At 40.4% G+C, this 21,287-nt stretch overlaps 1 protein-coding gene across 3 annotated transcripts in view; it reads right to left on the bottom strand.

The window, feature by feature from the left end:
• The window catches only part of SPAG17 (sperm associated antigen 17), a 169,525-nt gene that overhangs the window by 105,460 nt on the left and 42,778 nt on the right, over positions 1 to 21,287 (bottom strand). For 2 of the 3 annotated variants that reach the window (XR_016275138.1, XM_089488980.1), the window contains exons 10-13: positions 16,494 to 16,585; positions 10,255 to 10,392; positions 10,062 to 10,172; positions 6,048 to 6,198 (exon numbers count right to left, since the gene is read on the bottom strand). Coding sequence is in view for 2 of the 3 variants with exons in the window: in XM_089488980.1 (XP_089345106.1) it covers positions 6,048 to 6,198; positions 10,062 to 10,172; positions 10,255 to 10,392; positions 16,494 to 16,585 (492 nt within the window). In the remaining variant the exon portion in view is untranslated. Of the gene's footprint in view, positions 1 to 6,047; positions 6,199 to 10,061; positions 10,173 to 10,254; positions 10,393 to 16,493; positions 16,586 to 19,239; positions 19,275 to 21,287 lie in introns of those variants that run through there. The other variant, XM_089488981.1, reaches the window with a different exon arrangement.

Raw genomic sequence — 21,287 nt, 5'->3', positions numbered from 1 at the left:
CAAATAATGCCTATGCTCAAGCCCCATTTAAATGAATGGGTCTCGTGCACGCGGTGGTGTGCGTGCGCCATGGGTGCGTGCCCCATTCGTCCCTGTGGGACGCAACATGCCGCCCCTTCCTCCCCTCGCGACTTTCAGCATATGTCAACAGTAGATTTCCTTTTATCGGAATTTTAGAGTTAATTCTGAATACCTTATCGATCTCTAAGTCCATCTGTTCAGGAGCTCAGCCAATTAATTCAGCAAATTTGGAGTTATTCAATTATATAAATCTTCATCATACATCTCTTTCAAATTTCTGGTTTTGATACATTGAACTCTGTTTTTGACTTCAGTTGTTATGTTCAGTGTTGCTCCTTTTTCTGTTATTTGTTCTAGGTTCTTTGAAATTAATCTCCAAGTTTTCTGTTTTATCTTAGAATTCCTGAATCTTAGTTTTCATTTGGCTTCTTTTCTTACCAACTCTAATTTCTGTCCAAACATCTCTAATACTTTCCTCAGATCTGATTTTATTTCTTGTCTCATCTCTTTTAATTCCATCCTTATCTCTGCTCTCATTTTTAAACTTCTTCCAAATTCAACAGATTAGAGTTGACATTCTTTGTTTGTATTTCCAAGGAATTTCTTCTTTGACTTTGGAATTGTAAAGTTTAAGAAACTTTATAGGCCGATTTCACTCCTGAACATCAACTATAAGAATTTTTTCTTTGATACTAGGAGAAAATTAAAAGGCACTACTAAAAGACAGGAATCAGAAATTCCAGACTGTTTTCTTCCAAACAGACTGATGAGGGAAAATGCTACAATAGTTTTAGACATGACTGAGTATTATGAGGCACATAATTAACAAAAATTAGCTATGGCTTTCCTGAACACTAAAAAAACCTTTGATAAAGTAATTTGGAAATGTATGATAGAAGTACTTAATAAAATGAATCTTCAAACAAATTAAACAAATTGGATAAAATGTTATTTATAAATACCAATTAGGGCAAATTTTGATAAACAGGAAAAAAACTATGGCCTGTTACAGACAGCCAAAATAAAGCTGCTTTGAGTCAAAGTGGAGGTATGGTGTTTCAATGATGCATGCGTCCTAAGAGTTCAGAAGTCGCACCAAAGCCACGCTCCATCCCTAAGGACTGGAGCGTGGCCTTTGTGTTGCTTCTGGACTCTTAGGACGCATGCATCATTGAAACACCATACCTTCACTGTGACTTGAAGAAGCTTTATTTTGGCTGTCTATAACAGGCCCATGTATGATTTAAAAGGTACAAGACAAAGATGCCCTTCTATGCCATTATTATTTTTGATGATACTAGAAATATTTATAAAGAATATATCTACGAAAGAAGAAACTGATTTGGAAAAAGATTAAAAATTTTAAACACAAAAAAGTGAATTAGTTAGGAAAAACTGTAACTAAAAAGAATACTGAACTATTTGTAAATAATTACAAAAAATTGGACTCAAATAAATGAAGATATGAGAACTTGTGTCTTTTAGGCAGAATATCGATGATCAAACTGAATGACATATTGAAGATGCTATTTTTATTTCAGAACATCCTGATAAGTATGAATGACAATGTTTAAATATTGGCATCAAGAATTATTCAAATTCATACAGGCTGGAAGGAAAAAAGATTAAAGAATAAAAATAAAAATCACTGAAACCTGGTGGGATAAGTCTCATGACTGGAATATAGAAACAGAGAAATTTCAAAAAAACAAAAAACAAAAAACAGACCAAACAAGAAGGGAGGTGGAATAGCATTATACATTAACGATGTATAATATCTGTGAAGAGATCCATGCCTTAAATTTTGAAAGCCAAGTTGAGAGCATTTGGGTAAAACATAAGGGGGAGAGAAACAACAGGGATGTGGTGGTGGTGGTGGTGGGGTCTACTACAGGTCCCCAAGCCAGACTGAGGATGTGGAACAGATTACCCCACTTTATGAAAGAAGACGTGTCATAGTAATGGGGATTTCGAGTAATAATAATAATAATAATAATAATTTTTATTTATATATCTCCCTACGGATCGAGGTGTGAGAACAACACAAATATACAATTACAAATAGTTAAAATACATTCTCATTATACAAAGAAAAACTTGGGCCTGTTACAGACTGCCAAAATAAAGCTGCTTCGGGTCTCTTTGGAGGTATGCTGTTTAAATGATGCATGCATCCTAAGAATCTGGAAGCTGCACCAAAGCTGCACTCCAGTGCTTAGGAATGGAGTGTGGCTTTGGCGCAACCTCCGGACTCTTAGGACCCATGCATCATTTAAATAGCATACCTCCAAAGAGACCCGAAGCAGCTTTATTTTGGCAGTCTGTAACAGGCCTTAAAAACACATCAAAAACCTGTACATGTGAAATATCGAAGTCTGATTCCTCATCAAAGTTCTGAATGGTGTATCGTCTTAAGCTGTTATAGCAGGTCTGGGGGATAGGCTCGCTGAAAGAGATCCATCTTAATTGCCTTCTTAAAGGCATCTAAGGTGGTAATAAGATGGATCTCCTCCGGAAAGCCATTCCACAATTTGGGAGCCATCACCATGAATGCCCTCTGGGAAGTAGATCTTAATCTGGCCTTTGGGCAATCCAATAGATTCTTCCCAGTTGTTCTGAGAGTGTGGGGCGGATTGTGTAGGGAGAGGCGTTCTTTCAAGTAACTCGGGCCCAAGCCATGTAGGGGTTTAAAGGTAATAACCAACACTTTGTACTGTGCCCAGAAACTAATCGGCAGCCAGTGAAGAGATCTTAAGACTGGTGTTATATGGTCAGTCCTAGATGTACCGGTGACCAATCTGGCTGCTGCATTTTGTACTAATTGAAGTTTCCGAACTTGATACAAAGGTAGCCCCATGTAGAGCGTATTACAGAAATCTAAACGAGAGATTACCAGTGTAAGCACCACTGCTTCAAGTATCCTGATATTTGTTGGAAGTAATACTCAGCTAAAAATTTAACATCCAACAAATTTCGCAACTGCCTTGCAGACAATTTCATTAGATTGAGAGGCAAAGTCACACGTGTTGTGTGATGGTCCAAAAATTTTTATTTCTTAAAAAGCCCAGCACATTTCAGCCTTGTAACCAATTGGCCTTCTAAAGGGGCTACTACCAGAAATTCCCGGAGTTGCAGTCTGCACTCTCAATCAAAGTGGACTCTCTTGAGTATTGGAAGGAAGAGAGTCCACTCTGATTGAGAATGCAGATTGCATTTCCAGGAATTTCTGCTATTAGCCCCTGAAGAAGGTCAATTGTTGACAAGGCCGAAACATGTTGAGCTTTTTAAGAAATGAAAGTTTTTGGACCATCACACAGCAAATGGGACTTTGTCTCCTTCTAATGTCCTAATGAAAATGTCTGCAAGGCAGTTGAGGAATTTGTCTCCTAATTATCTATTTTAAATATGTGCTTTCCAGTTTTTTGTTCTGTTCCTGCCAGACCATTTCATTACTCAGAAGGTGGAAGAGGCAACAGAGGGATCATGTACTTTAAATATGATCCCAATGAACAGTAATCATCTGGTTGAATGGGGCAGAAGTGGCAAGATCCTTAGTTGGGAGTGACCATGTTTTCCTGGAATTTGTTATAGAGCAGAAAGGAGAACTCAAGCATAGTCAGGCATGCATTCTAGACTTTAGGAAAGCTGATTTCAGTAAACTTATGGAAATACTGGCAGTGGTGCTATGGTCAGGAATACTATTACAGAGGCAGGTTCATGAGGGATGGGAGTTTCTTAAAAGGATTATATTGAAGTCACAATTTCAAACAGTTCCAATTAGAAGGAAGAATGGGAGGTGTCTCAAGAAACCAGGATGGATGACTAAAGAACTTTCAACTGAGCCAAGACTCAAAAGGGGGATGTACAAAAATGAAAAGGGGCAAATTACCAACAGTTGAAACAAACAGCCAGCTCATGTAGGAAGAAAGTCAGAAAAGCTAAAGGACAGAAAATGCTCAGGCTTTCTAGAGAAGTTAAAACAATAAAAAGGACTTTTGGGATTATGTCTACAGCAAAAGGAAGAACAAAGAAATAGCTAGGCACCTTTGTGGAGAAGATAGTGAAATGTTAAGAGAGAACAGAGAAAAGGCAAAACTTTTCAACACCTACTTTGCCTCAGGCTTACCTAAAAATGTGAACAGTGCTCAACTTGTAGAAAATGGAACAGATGAAGCAGTAGGGGAAATGCAGCACAGATTAAGTAAAGAGGTAGTATAGGAACACCTGGCTACTCTAAACAAATTTGAACTACATCCAAGGATTTAAAAGAACTGGCAGAAGTGATCTCAGAACCACTGGCAATAAACTTTGAGAATTCCTGGAAAACAGAAGAAGTCTTGGTGGGAAGGGAGCTTGCGAGGCTCTGACCAGGGTCTTAGCACAAAGCTCATCAGCATGTAGAGGTGCTCCCACAGGCATCACCTCTTGTGCTTGAGGAGCTTCTCGTTCTCCACCACTTCATTTCAACAAGTGTTACAAACCATCAATGCAGCTAAGTGGAGAGTCCAATTCTAAGCACCAGTACCAGCCTTTTTAACAGACTGCTCTCACAAATAAAAGCTTAGGGTGGAGAGTATTTTTAAGGTTTTGTACTGTAAAACCTTTACAAATAGTGCATGACCAAACACAATGTTTCTTCCAAGCAAAAAGGCACTGGGTGTGGCTGCTAGATTTTGAAACTTTGTAAGTGCCTTAAATGCACTTTTAAAACTGTACAAAAGGATATAGGCCTCTGATTGAAGTCCAGAGGGAAAGAGAAGAACTGCAGTGGAAAAGTTCACTAACATTAATTTTTAGTAGAAGAACTAACAATGATTAAGACCAATAAGAAAACGGGATGAAAAAAGAGAAGCTACTCAACTCTGGGCAGAGAGTTGGACAGTGAAGAAAGCTGATAGAAAGAGAATTCATTTGAGATGTGGTGCTGGACAAGACTGCTGAGGATACAATGGACTGCTAAAAAGACAAATGAATGGATTCTAGAGCAACACAATCCTGAATTCCCTCTCATAGAGGGAAGCAGAAGAGTAAAACCTGCACCCCAAAGCATCCAGACATCCCCTCTTTGCCCACTGGTGCAGAGTGGGGCTTCCCTGAAGATTTTGATTGGGATGCCTCCACCACAATGGAGTTTGATGGTGAGTAGGTGAACAAAAAGGTTGCAGGTTGTCCAGCTTCTCCAGAGATAGAACATTACAGTATGTATGGCCATTATGCTAGGCTGTAATACCAGGTCCCAAGATAAAAATATGAAATCTGTCCCTTTATCGCCTTCAAAGACCAAAGTACTTGCAGGTTCTTCTTTTGAGCCTTCACAGTCAAGAACATGCACAACTATCATGTATGCATATTTTCAAGACCCGCAATATATCTTCCAGAATTAACAAACTCTTGTCCATCTGCATTAGTATTGAATGGTCACCACAATAAAACACAGTTCCTATTGTGAAGTATCTTGACATCTCCTTTTAAAAAAGGTCCTTGGATGTCTCCACTCATCCCTCTTTGAATTTTGCAATTCCACATAGAACCATTTTTAGAAACCAGGGTACCTCTTCCATGGGCAAGATCAATAATTGGTCTGAAATGCCATCCAGAAGGCAACTAAGAATTATGTGTATTTTACAACCAATTTCATGGGTTGGGCAAACACTCAGCAGGACAGTTCTCCCTGTGATTAGCAACGAGATCCATTATCTGATTTGTTTTAACTTGCCAGGAAACCCCACCACTATAATTAACAGCTGATTCACACTAGTCTCTCAACAGCTTGTATAAATAAAAGGGCCTATTGTGTATTGAACAAAGACAGCCTCTGTTGTCCTATGAACCTCTTATAACCTCTTATTACAGGTGGGGAGGCTGTGGCCCTCCCACTGGATACCAACCAGCTAGTAGTCAAGAATTATGGAAGCTGCAGTGAAACAACACTGCAGGTTGTATATTCCCTGTTCCTGTCTTACAACAACATTTTGGACCTTCCAGAAAACTGCCTACAAAGAAAGATAGTAAGTGAATGATTTTACCACTAGTACAATAGTGCATTAGCTCATGAATCCTGGCAAGGCGTTTTGTATTGTTTCCAGGTGGTGGAAGAGGAAATTTAAGAAGATTCATCAATGGCAGCTGGTTCATCATTTCATCTTCAACCTTTTCTGGGTCTAAACCATCTTGTATCTGAAGTGAAGAGAAGTATATCAAACACGAGCTTATGTCAATGATATTATTTAAACTAAAAAGTTTAGAAGAGTACAATTTAACTCAAAACTGGGTTACTGAACTTTTGGGCAAGGACACACTTTTTAAGTAAGGTTCATAGTTCCTGTATTGTGAAATCACTGGAAGGCTACTGTAACCCTATGTTTGTTCTGAACCGCCAACTAATTCCATCATGAATGGGGAAAAAAGAATCTGCTCTGATTCATGTCATTATGTCCTAGCTAAACAATTATGCATTGGTACACGTTTTAAGAGTAGAATGGATTTAGGCACTGTATTTCCTTACAGAGGCCAAGTAGCAGCTCCTAGCTCCTTGTACCTGATGCTTCAATCTTTGGAGCTTAGTCTCTGAAAGTGACAGAAGAAGGCAAGGTTGTGTTTTTAGAATTAAGGTTGATCATGTGGCTAAGCTATTTGGAGGTTTCCTTGTGTGATTTTGTGAGTTTTGCTCTCTCTAACTGCATTGTCCAAAGGAGCAGGGCTTCTGCTGAGGAAACATGAGTTAATGACTTGCTCCATGAGGGAGCCGTAGCAGTCACACCGCGCGGCTCCTGCGCGGAGCAAAAATGGAGCTCCTTCTTGCGGCGCCTCTATGATGTCGCGAGGCGCCGCTGGCGCATTCGCGACATCATAGGCGCCGCGACACATCTGGACGCTATGCGTCCAAGACGTAAAGATGGCGGCGCCCATATGAACAGGGCGCCGCCATTTTGTACGTATTCCATACGTACTAGGGTTAGGGGGGTGCGGAAGCACCGCCCCTTCCTAACCCTAATACGTATGGAATACATATTTTTTGGCGGTCTGTAACCCGCCAGAGTTTCATCTAAAAACTTTGGCACGTAGTTCAGCACATTCCAGCTTGTCAAGAAAAGCCCCAGATTTCATTTAAAAGAACCAAACATGTCAGAGATATTTTGGAGAATGGCATTTCAGAGAAGAAAAGCAAACCTTCATGGCCACTCTGAACTTTACCACTATGGAATCCCAGGGAATAGTCCCTCCTATTATAAAGGTCTGCTTCAAAAGAAGAACTGATAAGAATTGAAGATGAACGAAGCAGATTTTTAGAAAACCTAAAGCCTGGCTGAGAGAGACTGCTTGTAGGTGAAACAATAGGTTTGGGCCTGGGCCAGAGGTAGAATATATTGATAATTGGGTTTACCACTTTGTCCACTTTGTCTTGACCAAGCCCCAGAAGCTAATTGCACAAGGTACCAGAACAGTAGGCTATGCATTAGAAGCAGTAGTGCAAGGAAACGAGTGGGAGAAATATTTCTCTAAATATATACAGGTCCCAAATAGGTCTGTCTCCCCAAATTCATTACACCCAATTACTAGATCTTCCTGAATGGCCTGACGTCACCTTGAACCAGATTAAAGGGATCACCACTAGACAATCAACCAATAAAGCCCCTGGAGACGATACGATCCCAGTGGAACTGTGTAAGGCAAAATTAGACTATTGCTCTCCGGTTCTTGCAAAATTGTTTACTCATATTCAGTAAATCTAACTGTCTGTATACCAGAGGGATGGAAACTGAGTATTATTGCCCCTATAAATAAAAAGGGTGACAAGAAGGACCCAGCCAATTATAGGCCCATTAATCTTTTGGACATCTCTTCTAAATTGTACATCAGGTTCCTCCTCAAAAAGATAGAAAAATGGGCAGATAGACAAAATCTATTATCAGAAGTACAAGCTGGCTTCCAAAAAGGGAAGTCAACAATTATTTGTGCTTTGTGCTGAATTTCCTAATGTGTAAATATGTCCATAACCTGAAGCAAAAAATTTTCTTGCCTTCATTGATCTGAAGTCAGAGTTTGACTCAATTTTCAGACGCTTACTGTGGCAGAAACTGGAAATGACAAATATTGAAGTTATAGTTATAGTTATCTTAAATTTTTTAAATGTTCAATTTTGTAAATCATAAATTGCTGTATAATCATAAGACTGATGTTGCAAATATAATATGTATGTACTTTGTTGTTATTGTGATATTGTTTTATGCAAAGGCCATTGGCCAAAAGCAATAAATTTGACTGACTGATTTCAGCATCATCCCTATCAATGTCAGTTCTTGAGATGGAATGAGATTTGATTTTTTCCTGATTGACAAACCTACCTAGGCAGGTGAGAAGCAACAATGTGTAGTCCATGTGATGAGAAAGCCCTCAAGGGGAATTTGCCACAAAAAGCCAATCATCTATGTAAGGGAAAATGACGATACTCTTTTGTCTCATCCATGCCACTACAACTGCCATACACTTCATGAACACTCTGGTTGCTGTGGAGAGGCCGAAGAACTCAAAATTGAAAAGCCCTTCTTCCAATGGCAAATGACAAGAATCACCAGTGAGATTCTCTAATCCCAGTGTGGAAATGTGTCTTTCAGAACAAATGTGGCAAACCAACGTCTTTCCTGCAGTAATGGGAGAATAGAAGAAATTGATACCATCCAGAAAAGTCTGTGAGGGATGTGGGAATTGACAGCTCTGAGGTCCAAGATCGGACTTAGTCCACCATCCTTTTCATTGACAATACAATAGCAGGAAAAGAATCCCTGGTGCATACAATGAACTGGGACAGGCTCAATAGCACCCTTGGGGGAACATGTGAATACCTCCTCAAGGATTGCTGATGGAGGAGTAGTGAATCACACGTAACTTGTTGGGCAGTATTCATAGAATTCAATGGCATATTCCTCCCTCCCCCAAGATAATACTGATCACCCAAGAGACAATGGTGATAAACATTTATACATGATGGTAGGTAGCATGTTTCCAAAGACTGCAGGAAGAGATGGAAGAGGGCTGACATACCTGTCAAAATTGCTTCTTGAGGGGGGATCTTGCATCTTTTTCTTATACTGGGGTTGAAGCCAAGAAAACCCCAAAGTTGCGTTTCCCCAAAGAAGAAGAGGATTTGGAAGGAAACCATCAATGAGTAAATGCAGGGCTGAAAGATCATCTTGAGCAATGCACAGGATGGTACCAGAGAGTTCTAGGTGTATGAGGCTGATAAGACGGCATACCATACTTCCTGGCTATAGTCCTCATTTTCTATGCATGCTCTAGTTTGCCATCTCTGTCCTTGTTGAATAGCCCTGTTTCATCAAAGGGCATACCTTCAATGGCAGACCTAGCCTGATCCAAAAGCCCCAAAGATCTGAGACAGGCGTGTCTCTGTAGAGCTATTGAACCTGAAAAGATTTTGGCACAGCAATCTGCCATGTGGCAAACAGAATTTATCTGTTGTAAATGAGTGCACTTCTGACTGCTACCCTTGTGCTTGACCCAGAAACTGGAACTAGTACAGAATATGGCAGCCAGACTGGTCTCCGGTACATCTAGAAGAGACCACAAAACACCGATCTTAAGATCACTTCACTGGCTGCCCATTATTTTCCGGGCCCAGTACAAGGTGTTGGTTATTACTTATAAATCCCTAAATGGCTTGGGTCCAAACTATCTTCGGGACTGCCTCCTCCCATATAATCCACCCTATGCACTCAGGTCCTCTGGGAGAAATCTGTTACAGTCTTTAAAAACAAGCCTTTTAAATCTGGGGAAATTTATAGGAAAATATTTCTACCCTCCTTACCATTTTCTGTGATTGGTAATTCAAAATTTCTATGTATAATTGATTCTATAGATAGCTTAACTGCATTTTAACTTTCATTTTTGACTGCGGTTTTTATCTGTACTTGTTAAAGTGCTGAAAGCCACCTTGAATCCAAGTTCTGGGGAAAGTGTGGGTATAAATTAGTACTATCTTAGTAATGGGACGGGCATCTAAACCTAATTATATTACATTATACCTTTAAGAAGTGCAGCTTTTGAGACAAAGTATCATGATAATTCAGTAGCAGGGGCCATCTGAGAGTCATCCTTTTTTCTTCATTTTCAGGATAAAAAGAGTTATACAGATTCTGTTAATGAAAGAAAATAAACATTTTAAACAGTGTAAATTAATTTATCATGAAAGAAACAATTATAGTAGGCAACACAAACCTTTTTTCCAATCTCAGGAAGGGCAAGAGAAGGAAGAATTGAAAGAATATGACATGCTACCGCATGATCCAGCCCATCTTCACGTGGCTCTGGAACCACCAAACTGGGTGGTGTAAGGTTTTCTTCTGACGCAATGACCTAGAACACAAAAACACACTTATTTCATTGTATCATTGCTCAGGTGTAAACACACATTTTATAGGGAAATTAAAGATATTAAAGCAATGCAAACTAAAGTATCAATGTTATGTACTGCTCAATTGTCTGTGTGCCTTCAAGTAGTATTCCTCAAGTAGTTAAAAGAATTCATTGTTGCTGTTGTGTGCTGTCAAGTAATTTCTGCCTTGTGATGACTCTAATGTGAACCTATCACAGGATTTTCTTGAAAAGATTTGTTCAGAGAGGGGGTTATACTGAGAGAATGAGACTTGCCCAAGGTTACCCAGTGGGATTCCAAAGCCGAGCAAGGATTCAAACCCTGATCTCCAGAGTCCTAGTCCAACATTCAAACTACTATACAATATGCTGGAAGATCTAGGAAGAAGCCATATTTTTAAATAGCATTTGCCTCTGTGGAGCAGCTTTAAAGGAGGCAAAATGTTCACCTATATACAGTACTTTACAAGCTATTTGTTTTACAAAGGAAGAAATTCAGATGGCAGGTTTTTTCCAATGGTATATTGCTATTGAAAGCTCACAGAATTGACAGTAATATGTAAAGACAGTTTACCAGTAAAGAAATAAACATTGAATCATAGAATCATAGAGTTGGAAGAGACCACAAGGGCCATTCAGTCCAACTACCTACTATGCAGGAACTCTCAAAGCATCCCTGACAGATGGCCATCCAGTATCTGGACTTCTAAAGAAGGAGTCTTCTCTTCCTCTTCCCCCTCCCTCCTCCATCATTCTACCTCCGTTCATCCTCCTTTTCCTTCCTCCTCCTCCTCTTTTCCACACTTCCTCCTCCTCCTTCTCCCTCCTCCTCCTCATCCCTGCCACTTCCGCCTCCAGCCCCCCAGAACACTGTCAGGTAAAAATGATCAGTATGATCAATATGTTGTGGTAGGAGACAATATCTTGGAAGGCAGGAGTTCACTAAGGGCTGAACATAATAATCAAACTGGTATAGAAGGAAGAAGGCAAATAGCACAAGAACCTAACAGTGGGAAGGAAAAAAACTATACATGGGCAGCTGGGGGGGGGGGTGCTGGCTGGAGAGAAGTGACCAGTGGGGTCCCACAGGGTGCTGTCCTGGGCCCAATGCTGTTCAACATTTTTATCAATGACTTGGATGACAGAATTGGGAGCATGCCTATATTTGAAGATGATAACAAATTAGGAGGAGTAGCTAATACCCCTGAGGACAGGATCAAACTTCAGAATGACCTTAATAGATTAGAAAGCTGGGCCGAAGCTAACAAATGAATTTCAACACAGAGAAATGTAAGGTACTGGACTTAGGGCAGAAAAATGCAATGCACAGATATAAGATGGGTGACACCTGGCTTAAGGTGACTGATACGTGTGAAAGGGATCTGGGAGTCCAAGTAGACAACAAATTGAACATGAGTCAACAGTGCGACACGGCAGCTAACCTGCTCTCTGGAATCCTGGATCGTTGGCTTGTCTCTGACTCTGCTCTATTGGACATTGTATTGGTACTGTGATAGTGGACTTGGTTTCTTGCTGCTGCAAAGCCTTGAATTTGTTTGCCTTTTCAAGTTGGCCTCAGCCTTTATCAGCAGTTCATTGGCTGCTTTCCTGGATAGCTTGCTATTTGATTGAATTTCTTTTAGGTGATTTCCCCCTTTTTCTATTTCATATACATGTTCCGTTTAAAACTTAGCTCAGTTGAAAGTTCATTAGTCATCCATCCTGGTTTCTTGAGACACCTCCCATTTTTCATCCTCATTGGAACTGTTTTAAATTGTGCCTTCAGTATCTCCCTTTTGAGAAACTCCCATCCGTCCTGAACTCCCTTCTCTTTTAGTATTCCTGACCATGGGATCACCCCCAGTATTTCTCTAAGTTTACTTAAATCCTCTCTCCTAAAGTCTAGGATGCGTGTCTGACTATGCCTGGCTTCTCCTTTCCACTGTACAACAAATTCCAGGAGAACATGACCACTCCCATCTAATGATCCCACCACTTGCACCCCATTAACCAAGTCATCCCTGTTGGTTAGGATCAAATCTAAAATAGCTGACCCCTTGGTGCCTCTTTCACCTTTTGGACAATGAAAGTGAGGAATTTGCTAGACCTTGGGGATTTGGCTGAGTTTGACTCCCAACAAATATCAGGACAGTTTAGGGGTGACTACATCTTTTCATCACTACTACATTTCTTATTTCTGAGTGTGTGGTCATCTGTTCTAGAAAGACATCATCCAATTCCTCTATCTGACTTGGGGGTCTGTAGTAGATTCCCACAATAATATCCCTGTTGTTTCCCTCCCCTTTAATTATTATCCAGATGCTCTCCACTTGGCTTCCAGTATTGATATGCTAGATCTCTTCACTGGTGTAAATAGCCCTAACATATAGTGCTATTCCTCCTCTTTTCCTGTTTTGCCTATCTCTCTTTAAAAGGTTATACTATTCCTACATTCCAATTATGAGACTCATCTCACCAGGTTTCAGTGATGCCTATTATATCATATTTGCTTTGATATGCTAGGAGTTCAAGTTCATCTTCCTAATTTCCCATGCTCTGTTCATTTGTGTAGAGACATCTAAGACCATGTGTGCACTTTACTTGCTACCTGTGCAAGTTTTTTTTACCTCTCACTGTTGGGAGGTAAAAAACTACAAGTCAAACTACAAGAAAAGAGATTCCACATAAATGTTAGTAAGAACCTCCTGACTGTAAGAGCTGTTTTAGAGTGGAAGACGAGCTGTTTGATAATGGAAGACGTTGCAGCCTTAGAGAGTGGTGGAGTCTCCTTCTTTGCAGGTTTTTAAACAGAGGCTGGATGGCCATCTGTCAGGGGTGCTTTGATTGTGTCTTCCTCCTTGGCAGAAGGGGGTTGGGCTGGATGGTTATATGATTCTGTGATATTAATCAAAGTTAGTATTCCAACTACAGAGGCATAAAAATAAGAAATGCAAAATTATATGTGGGAGTCCAAGAGGAAACTGATCACACCAAAACAGAACTTCTTGTTAATCATAGGAGATTAGAATGCGAAAACAGGAAACAGAGTAGAATCAAAGATGTTAGGAAAATTTGGCCTAGGATCACGGACAGGTTGAATACCTATTGTTGTGGTTTTTCAAGTAGTCATCTGTGTAATCACACAAATAGATTATTATGCTTCTGCCCAATACATCCTTCAGAACTTCCTAGAGCATTACATAAGCTTTCTAGAGCAATACATTTTGGTGAAAGCCCTGCCCACCTCTGGGAACCCTGTCAGGACCATGTTGCACATAGGTCTGAGAAAATGACATGGATGTGGTCACTAGGTGGACCTGAACCACAGTTTATTACAGTTCAAGTGGCAAGTACATGAGTCTGCATTTTTGAAGCTGTGCATCATGGGAAGGCTGATGCAATAAGGACAGTGAGTGAAGTCAGCCAGCAGTGCATCACGGGTAGTCTGATGCAATACGGTATGCCTACTGAGTATGAAATCAGCCAGGTTTCATTGCTGGAAAGGCTGTCACATGACTTCACTCAAGACCATATATATATAAGGGAGAGAGTTACTATCTCTCTGTCAGTTGGTTGTTGGTGTTTGCTGGTCTGATCTGTTCTGTTGTTGAAACATTGGTCTGGTGAGTAATCAAGACAGCTGTCTGATACTCAGTGCAATCTTTGTATATAGTTCTGTAAAAAAGATTTTTAAAACCCTCTTGTTGAGAAAAGCCTCGCTGTCCAGATATTCATTTCTATGTGTAAGAAGAAATTTACTGTACAGCTCTGAGGCCTCATAGATCTTCAGATTCTTCGCAGACCTTCATCTAGACGTTCTGCCTACGTGCTTCAACTCTACATGTGTGCGTGCTAGACACAGCTCGTCTTATACGCCCCGACACCCTTCTTGTCAGCTGATATTGGGTTGTTTTCAAGAAGCCTGTGACTGATCGAATTCACAGTGATCGAATCCAGCTTTAGATGTTGACCAAGCCGAAGCATATCAGAGGTGTTTATCACACGTGAGACTGGAACTCTAAACCGAAGCGCTTCCGTAGCAGAGTCACTTCGAATACAAGGCAATTCATGTGATGAACTATCACACGTGAAGAACGAAATTGTGGTAATTACAGCGAAGCGAGTGCACATTGAATTACCACACCAGTATATACCATGTGGATTCAACAATTCAAATTGGGACCCTTGCACATGTTCAGTGGGGGTCTGAATGCATTGTGAACCTTTGCACTTCTGGGGTTAAGAAGGGGGCCACTTCCTGGTTCCACTTTCACGTGAATGCTAGCCTCACGTGAAATATTGCTTCATGTTCTATGGGCTTTGGAGTCCGTTTTGGCATCCTAACTAGCACTCTTTTTCTGGGATATATGGTCCGTTTTTTGGAGCCACACAAGCACCCTTTCTATGGGAGATATGGTCCGTTTTTTGGAGCCACACAAGCACCTTTCTATAGGAGGTCTGGTCCGCTTTTGCAGCCACACAAGCACCCTTTCTATGAGAGACATGGTTTGTTTTTCCAGCCACACAAGCACCCTTTCTATAGGAGATATGGTCCGTTTTTGCAGTCACACAAGCACCCTTTTTATGGGAGATATGGTCCGTTTTTGCAGCCACACTAGCACCCTTTCTACAGGAGATATGGTCCATTTTTGCAGCCACACAAGCACTCTTTCTATGAGAGATATGGTTTGTTTTTCCAGCCACACAAGCACCCTTTCTATGGAAGATATGGTCCATTTTTCCAGCCACACAAGCACCCTTTCTATGGAAGATATGGTCCGTTTTTTCCAGCCACACAAGCACCCTTTCTATGGAATATATGGTCCGTTTTTTTGCAGCCACACAAGCAGCCTTCCCCAGCGGTATTGTAAACAGCCGCTTTCCCCCTCCTCTCCAGCATGTCTCCTGTCCACATTAAAATGTGAATACATTCATTCCCCTGTAGCTCTCTGCCCTTTCCCCAGCGGCATCAGAAACAACCACATTTCGCCTCGGCAGCAATGGAAGCAAGGGGGGGAGTATCGGAAGCAAATGGGGCAAAATTGCAGCATGGCATCATGGGAAATATGGGACCTTGGAGGTTTGGGGAGGGTGTACCAGGACGGAAGCAAAGTTGCATTCCACACCAGACCAATTCGGAGTGAAATCGAAGTGAGCTTAGAAACAATTCTTGTGCATTCGCTTGTTAATGAATTCACCAAAATGAGGAGTCACTCCGGATTGACTGTGGATCTGCCTTGGAATGACTCCTCATAGAAAGCAATCAGGTGTGATAATATATCATGTTATAAAGTGAATTTGCACGGCTGGACAAGGAGTGACTTCAGATCTGAGCTGCAAAACCCCTCGTGTGATAAGGGCCAGAGTCATGAATCCTGTAGAAAGTTTTAATCTCAATGGATGTAGAAAGGATTGAGGAGGGAGTCACCCAGGATTCATTAATGGTCTGAACAAGGTGTGATAACATTGGCAAGGCCAAAGGCACATCATTAATCAGAATGGAGACTGCAATAAAGAAATCAGAAAAGACTAGAACTTGGAAAGGCAGCCATGAAGGAAACAGACAAGATCCTGAAGCAGAAGGAATACTAAAGCTAGGATGATCTATGCCTTAATATTTTCTATTTCTATGTATGGTTGTGAAAGCTGGACAGTGAAGAAAGCTGATGAGAATAAAGTCAATTTACTTGAAATGTGGTGCTGGAGAAGATACTATGATTCCATGGATTCCATGGACTGCTAAAAAGAGAAATAAAATGAACTTTCCCTAGAAGCAGAGATGACTAAACTGAGACTGTTGTATTTTGGCTATATCATGAGAAGATATGATTCACTAGAAAATACTGTAATGCTTGACAAGCCAGAAGGCAGTAGGAAAAGAGGAAGATCACATTCTAGATGGATACACTCAATGGTGGAAGCCACAGCCCTGACTCTGAAAGACATGAGTAGTGTGGTTGATGACAGGAAAACTTGGATGTTCCATAGGGTCACCATAAGTCAAAGTTGACTTCACAGCAGTTAACAACAACAACTAAGTCTTCTTCTTGTTCATTCCTGGATAAATGGAAGATTGTGCTTACCTGCTGCAGCATGCAATTCAATATTAGTGCAACAGAAACAACTTCATCAGGAATTGGGCTTAGAAGATCATTGTAATACCTCATATCCACATCTGTAATTAAAAAGTAATGTTTTCTTTTATTAAAATAAAACAAACCCATTTAACTAGAGATACTGATAAAGGTTAATTTTGTATATTTTAACTCTTGTTAGATAGCACCCCTGAACTGTTTTGAGCACTAGTACTTTGGAGGGAGCAGAAACTGGTTTGTACAGTGAGGTATTCCAGTTTCTTCTCAATTATCATCTAAAATAAGTCTATTAAAGTTTGATTCCCAAATTAGCATTCCCCCTTTTGTGTACAAATTAAGGTTTTGTAAATGTTTGTGACTAGTCCTTCTAGATTTATGGGGATTTCATAATTTGAGTTAGTGACCCAGAGGTCACTAAAACTGCAAGAACAGTGACTTGGGCACACTGAAACCAAGGTAGTCTTAACTCTATTTTTTCTGCAGCTGGTTAGCTATAACAGGCTTACCTTTTAGAAAAAGTCTCTTATTTTTTGCACAGCTTCTTTTCATTTAATAAATTACTTATATTTGTTCTAATGTTTGAAATTTGGGTGTTTAAAAAGAGGAGAATGGAAACTGCAGTGGAGCAAGCAATATTCTGCATTTGTGCCAAATACTGTTGTAAACATTTCCATTATAAATGGATTTGTTAAGTTAGTACAGTATTTGTGAATATTAAACAGAATCATATAGAGTCTGTTATCAGCATCTCTCTAATTCAAAAGCCTGTCTAAATAAAAATGTCTTCCTTTACTGGCAGAAAGAAAGCAGAGAAGGGGTCAAAAGGATCTCCCATGGAAGGGAGTCCCACCAGTCTGGGAGCAGCCATGGAGGAGTCTCTCTCCTGAGCCCCCACCAACCACAGCTGCAAGGTGATGGGACTGAGAGAAAGCCCTCCCCCATAGATATAATAATAATAATAATAATAATAATAATAATAATAATAATAATAATTTATTTATATCCTGCCCCTTTGAGGCCAATCGGGGCGGCTAACAGCAATAAAATACAATACATTATACAGTGGTACCCCGGGATACGAATTGACCGCGTTACGAAATTTCCGGGGTACGAAAAAGTTAGATTTAAAAAAACTGTTCCGGGTAACGAAAGATTTTTCGGGTTACGAAATTAATTTCGGCGCGTTTCGGCGCGAAATTCAAATCGGAAGCGCGGCTAGCGGCTTTCCAGCGGCTTTCCAGCGCCTTTTCGGGTTGCGAAATTTATCGGGTTACGAACGGCGCCGCGGAACGAATTAATTTCGTAACCCGAGGTAGCACTGTACATCAAAATTCCCTCCCCCCCTTAAAAAGTTATTAAATCACTTATAATTAAAACCAACAAATTAAACAACATTAACACATACACGTTACAAGACAAAAACAAGCCAAAACAAAACAAAACAAAACAAGTAAAACAAAACAAAACAAAACAATAAACTACGGTGGCATTTCCAAGGAGGATAAGAAGAGAGCTCATGAGGCCGGGGTTATCTATCCCGGAAAGGCCTGCCAGAAAAGATTCGTCTTGACAGCCTTTTTAAAGCTGTCTAAAGATGTCAATTGACAGATCTCATCCGGCAGGTCGTTCCATAATCTGGGGGCGACAACAGAAAAAGCCCTATGGGAGATAGCCGAAAGCCTAGATCTTTGAGGCTGCAGCAAATTCCTCCCAGACGACCGGAGTGTGCGGGGAGGATTATATGGGAGGAGGCGGTCCCTGAGATAGTTTGGACCCAAGCCATTTAGGGTTTTAAAGCACACACTTGCTCACATAAGGAGATACAATCATTCAGACAGGATAAAACCAGCATTTTCAATTCTGCCTGGACATGAACCAGATACAGGGCCCAGCAATACTACATGCAAAAAAGACCTTGGGATTATTGTTGTTCATAAACTGAACATGACCCAGCAGTGTGTTGTTACAGCAGAAAAGGCAAATGCTGTTTAGACTGCACTGAGAAAAGCATCGTTTCTAAGCAGCAGTCCCATTATATTATGCACTGGCCAGGTCTCATCTGGAGTACAGTTAATTTTATGAAGGATATAGACAAGTTGGACCAGGTTCAGAGAAGGACAACAAGGATAGTAAGAGGTACAAATGACAAAATGTATGAGGGAAAGTTGAAGGAGCTGTCCTTGTTCAGCTTAGTAAAGAGAAGATTGAGGAATGATGTGGTTGCACTCTTTAAATACCTGAAGGGCACAGAGAAGGGCACAGGACTTTTTTTTGTTGCCCCAAAGGGTAGGCACAAGTCTAATAGTTTGATGTTACAGGGTAGGCACAAGTCTAATAGTTTGATGTTACAGGAGAGTAGATTTCAAATAGGAACTTCTTGGCAGTAAAAGCAGTTCTGCAAAGGAACCAATTGTCTAGATTGGTGATGGAGCCTCCTTCTATGGACATTTTCAAAGAGGATGAACCACTAGCTGGAAATCCTGCATGGATGGCCCATGAGATCTCTTCCAACTCTATGACTCTATCATTCTATGATTTTCTTCATTTTCCTTGAGCAAAGAGAGGGTCCCTGTCCTGAAGTGCCTATCCAGCGAGATAAGTTGTCCTGTTCCATCAGACTGTAGAACAAGACTGTACTTCACAGCCTCTAATATAAAAAGAAAAACCTTGCTCCAAATGATACTGAATTTAATGATGAATTTAAACAGTAAATTTGTATGACAAGTATGCTTACCTGTGAAGTGATCCAGGACTTAAATCCTGGAAGGCAGGTGAAGAGCATCTGGATAAAAATTATCAAGGGCAAAGAAACAAGAGGGATGTTACTGTGGGAGTCAATTACAGAACCCCAAGTCAGACTGAAGAATTGGACGATGCCTTTCTGGGACATGACCACACACTCAGAAAGGAGAGATGTAGTAGTGTTTGGTGACTTTAACTATCCTGATATTTGCTGGAAATTAAACTGAGCCAAAACTTTAAGGTCTTGAAAATTCCTCACTTGCCTGGAAGACAATTTAATTGTCCAAAAGGTAGAATAAGCAACAAGGGGATCAATCATTTTTGATCTAATACTAAACAGCAGGGATGATCTGGTTAATGGGATGGAAGTGGTGGGATCTTTAGGTGGGAGTGATCATGTTCTCTTGGAGCTTGTTATACAATGGAAAGGAGAAGCCAGGCATAGGCAGACATGCATTCTAGATTTTAGGAAAGCTGATTTCAATAAACTCAGGGAAATACTGAGGGTAATCCTGTGGTCAGGAATAGTAAAAAAGAAGGGAGTTCAGGGTGGATGGGAGTTTCTCAAAAGGGAGATACTGAAGGCACAATTTCAAACTGTTCCAACAAGGAGGAAAAATGGCAGGTGTCTCAAGAAACCAGGATGGATGACTAAAGAACTTTCAAGGGAGCTAATTATTAAACAGGGCATGTATAAGAAATGGAAAAAGGAGGAAATCACCAAAGAAGAATTTAAACAAATACTGAGCACGTGTTGGGGAAAAGTTAGAAAAACTAAAGCACAGAATGAGCTCAGGCTTGCTACAGAGGTTAAGAACAATAAAAAGGGCTTTTTTGTGTTCGCAGCAAAAAGAAGAAGGAAATGGTAAGTCCACTACATGGAGAAGATGACGAAATGCTAGCATGGGACAAAGAAAAGGCAGAATTACTCAGCACCTTCTATGCCTGCCTCAGTCTTCTCAGAAAAGGCAAAGGGTGTGCAACCTGAGGAAAATGGAGCAGAGGACACAACAGAGGAAATCCAGCACAGAATAAGTGAAGAGATAGTACAAGAATACCTGATTAATCTAAATGAATTTAAGTCTCCGGGACCAGATGAATGACATCCAAGGGTATTAAAACAACTAGCAAATGTAATCTCAGAGCCATTGGCAATAATCTTTGAGAACTCCTGGAGAACAGGAGAAGTCCCAGCAGACTGGAGGAGGGCAAATGTTGTCCCCATCTTCAAAAAGGGAAAAAAGAAGAAGTTCCCAACAATTATTGTCCAATTAGTCTGACATCAATACCAGGAAAGATTCCAGAGCAGATCATTAAAAAGAGAGTCTGAAAACATTTAGAAGGGAATGCCATAATCACAAAAAGTCAACATGGGTTTCTGAGAAACAAGTCATGCCAAACTAATCTGATCACTTTTTTGATAAAATTACCAGCTTGGTAGATGAAGGGAATGCTCTGGATATTGCAAATCTTGATTTCAGTAAGGCAAGGTCCCCATGACATTATTGCAAACAAGCTAATAAAATGTGGCTTAGACAATGCAATTGTTACGTGGATTTGTAATTGGTTGACTGGCCAAAACCAAAGGGTACTCAGCAATGGCTCTTCTTCATCTTGGAGAGAAGTGACCAGTGGGGTCCCACAGGGTTCTGTCCTGGGGCCAGTGCTATTCAACATTTTTATCAATAACTTAGATGAAAGAATAGGGAGCAACCTTATCAGATTTGCAGATGACACCAAATTAGGAGGAATAGCTAATACCCCAGAGGACAGGATCAAAATTCAGAATGACTGGAATAGATTAGAAAGCTGGGCCAAAGCTAACAAAATGAATTTCAACACAGGGCAAAATAAAATAAAATAAAATAAAATAAAATAAAATAAAATAAAATAAATGCATAGATATAGGATGGGGGACACCTGGTTTAATGAGACAACATGTGAAAGGGATCTAGCAGTCCTAGCAGACTACAAGCTGAACAAGAGTCAATAGTGTGATGCGGCAGCTAAAAAGGCCAATGTGATGAGAAGCTGAAGCGT

Source organism: Sceloporus occidentalis, unplaced genomic scaffold (genome assembly GCF_023333645.1).
Source record: "Sceloporus occidentalis isolate IW3139 unplaced genomic scaffold, rSceOcc1.0.p SCAF_1, whole genome shotgun sequence".
Lineage (NCBI taxonomy): Eukaryota > Metazoa > Chordata > Lepidosauria > Squamata > Phrynosomatidae > Sceloporus > Sceloporus occidentalis.
The sequence above is the reverse complement of the archived record's forward strand: the minus strand, read 5'-3'. Positions and strand labels throughout refer to the sequence as shown.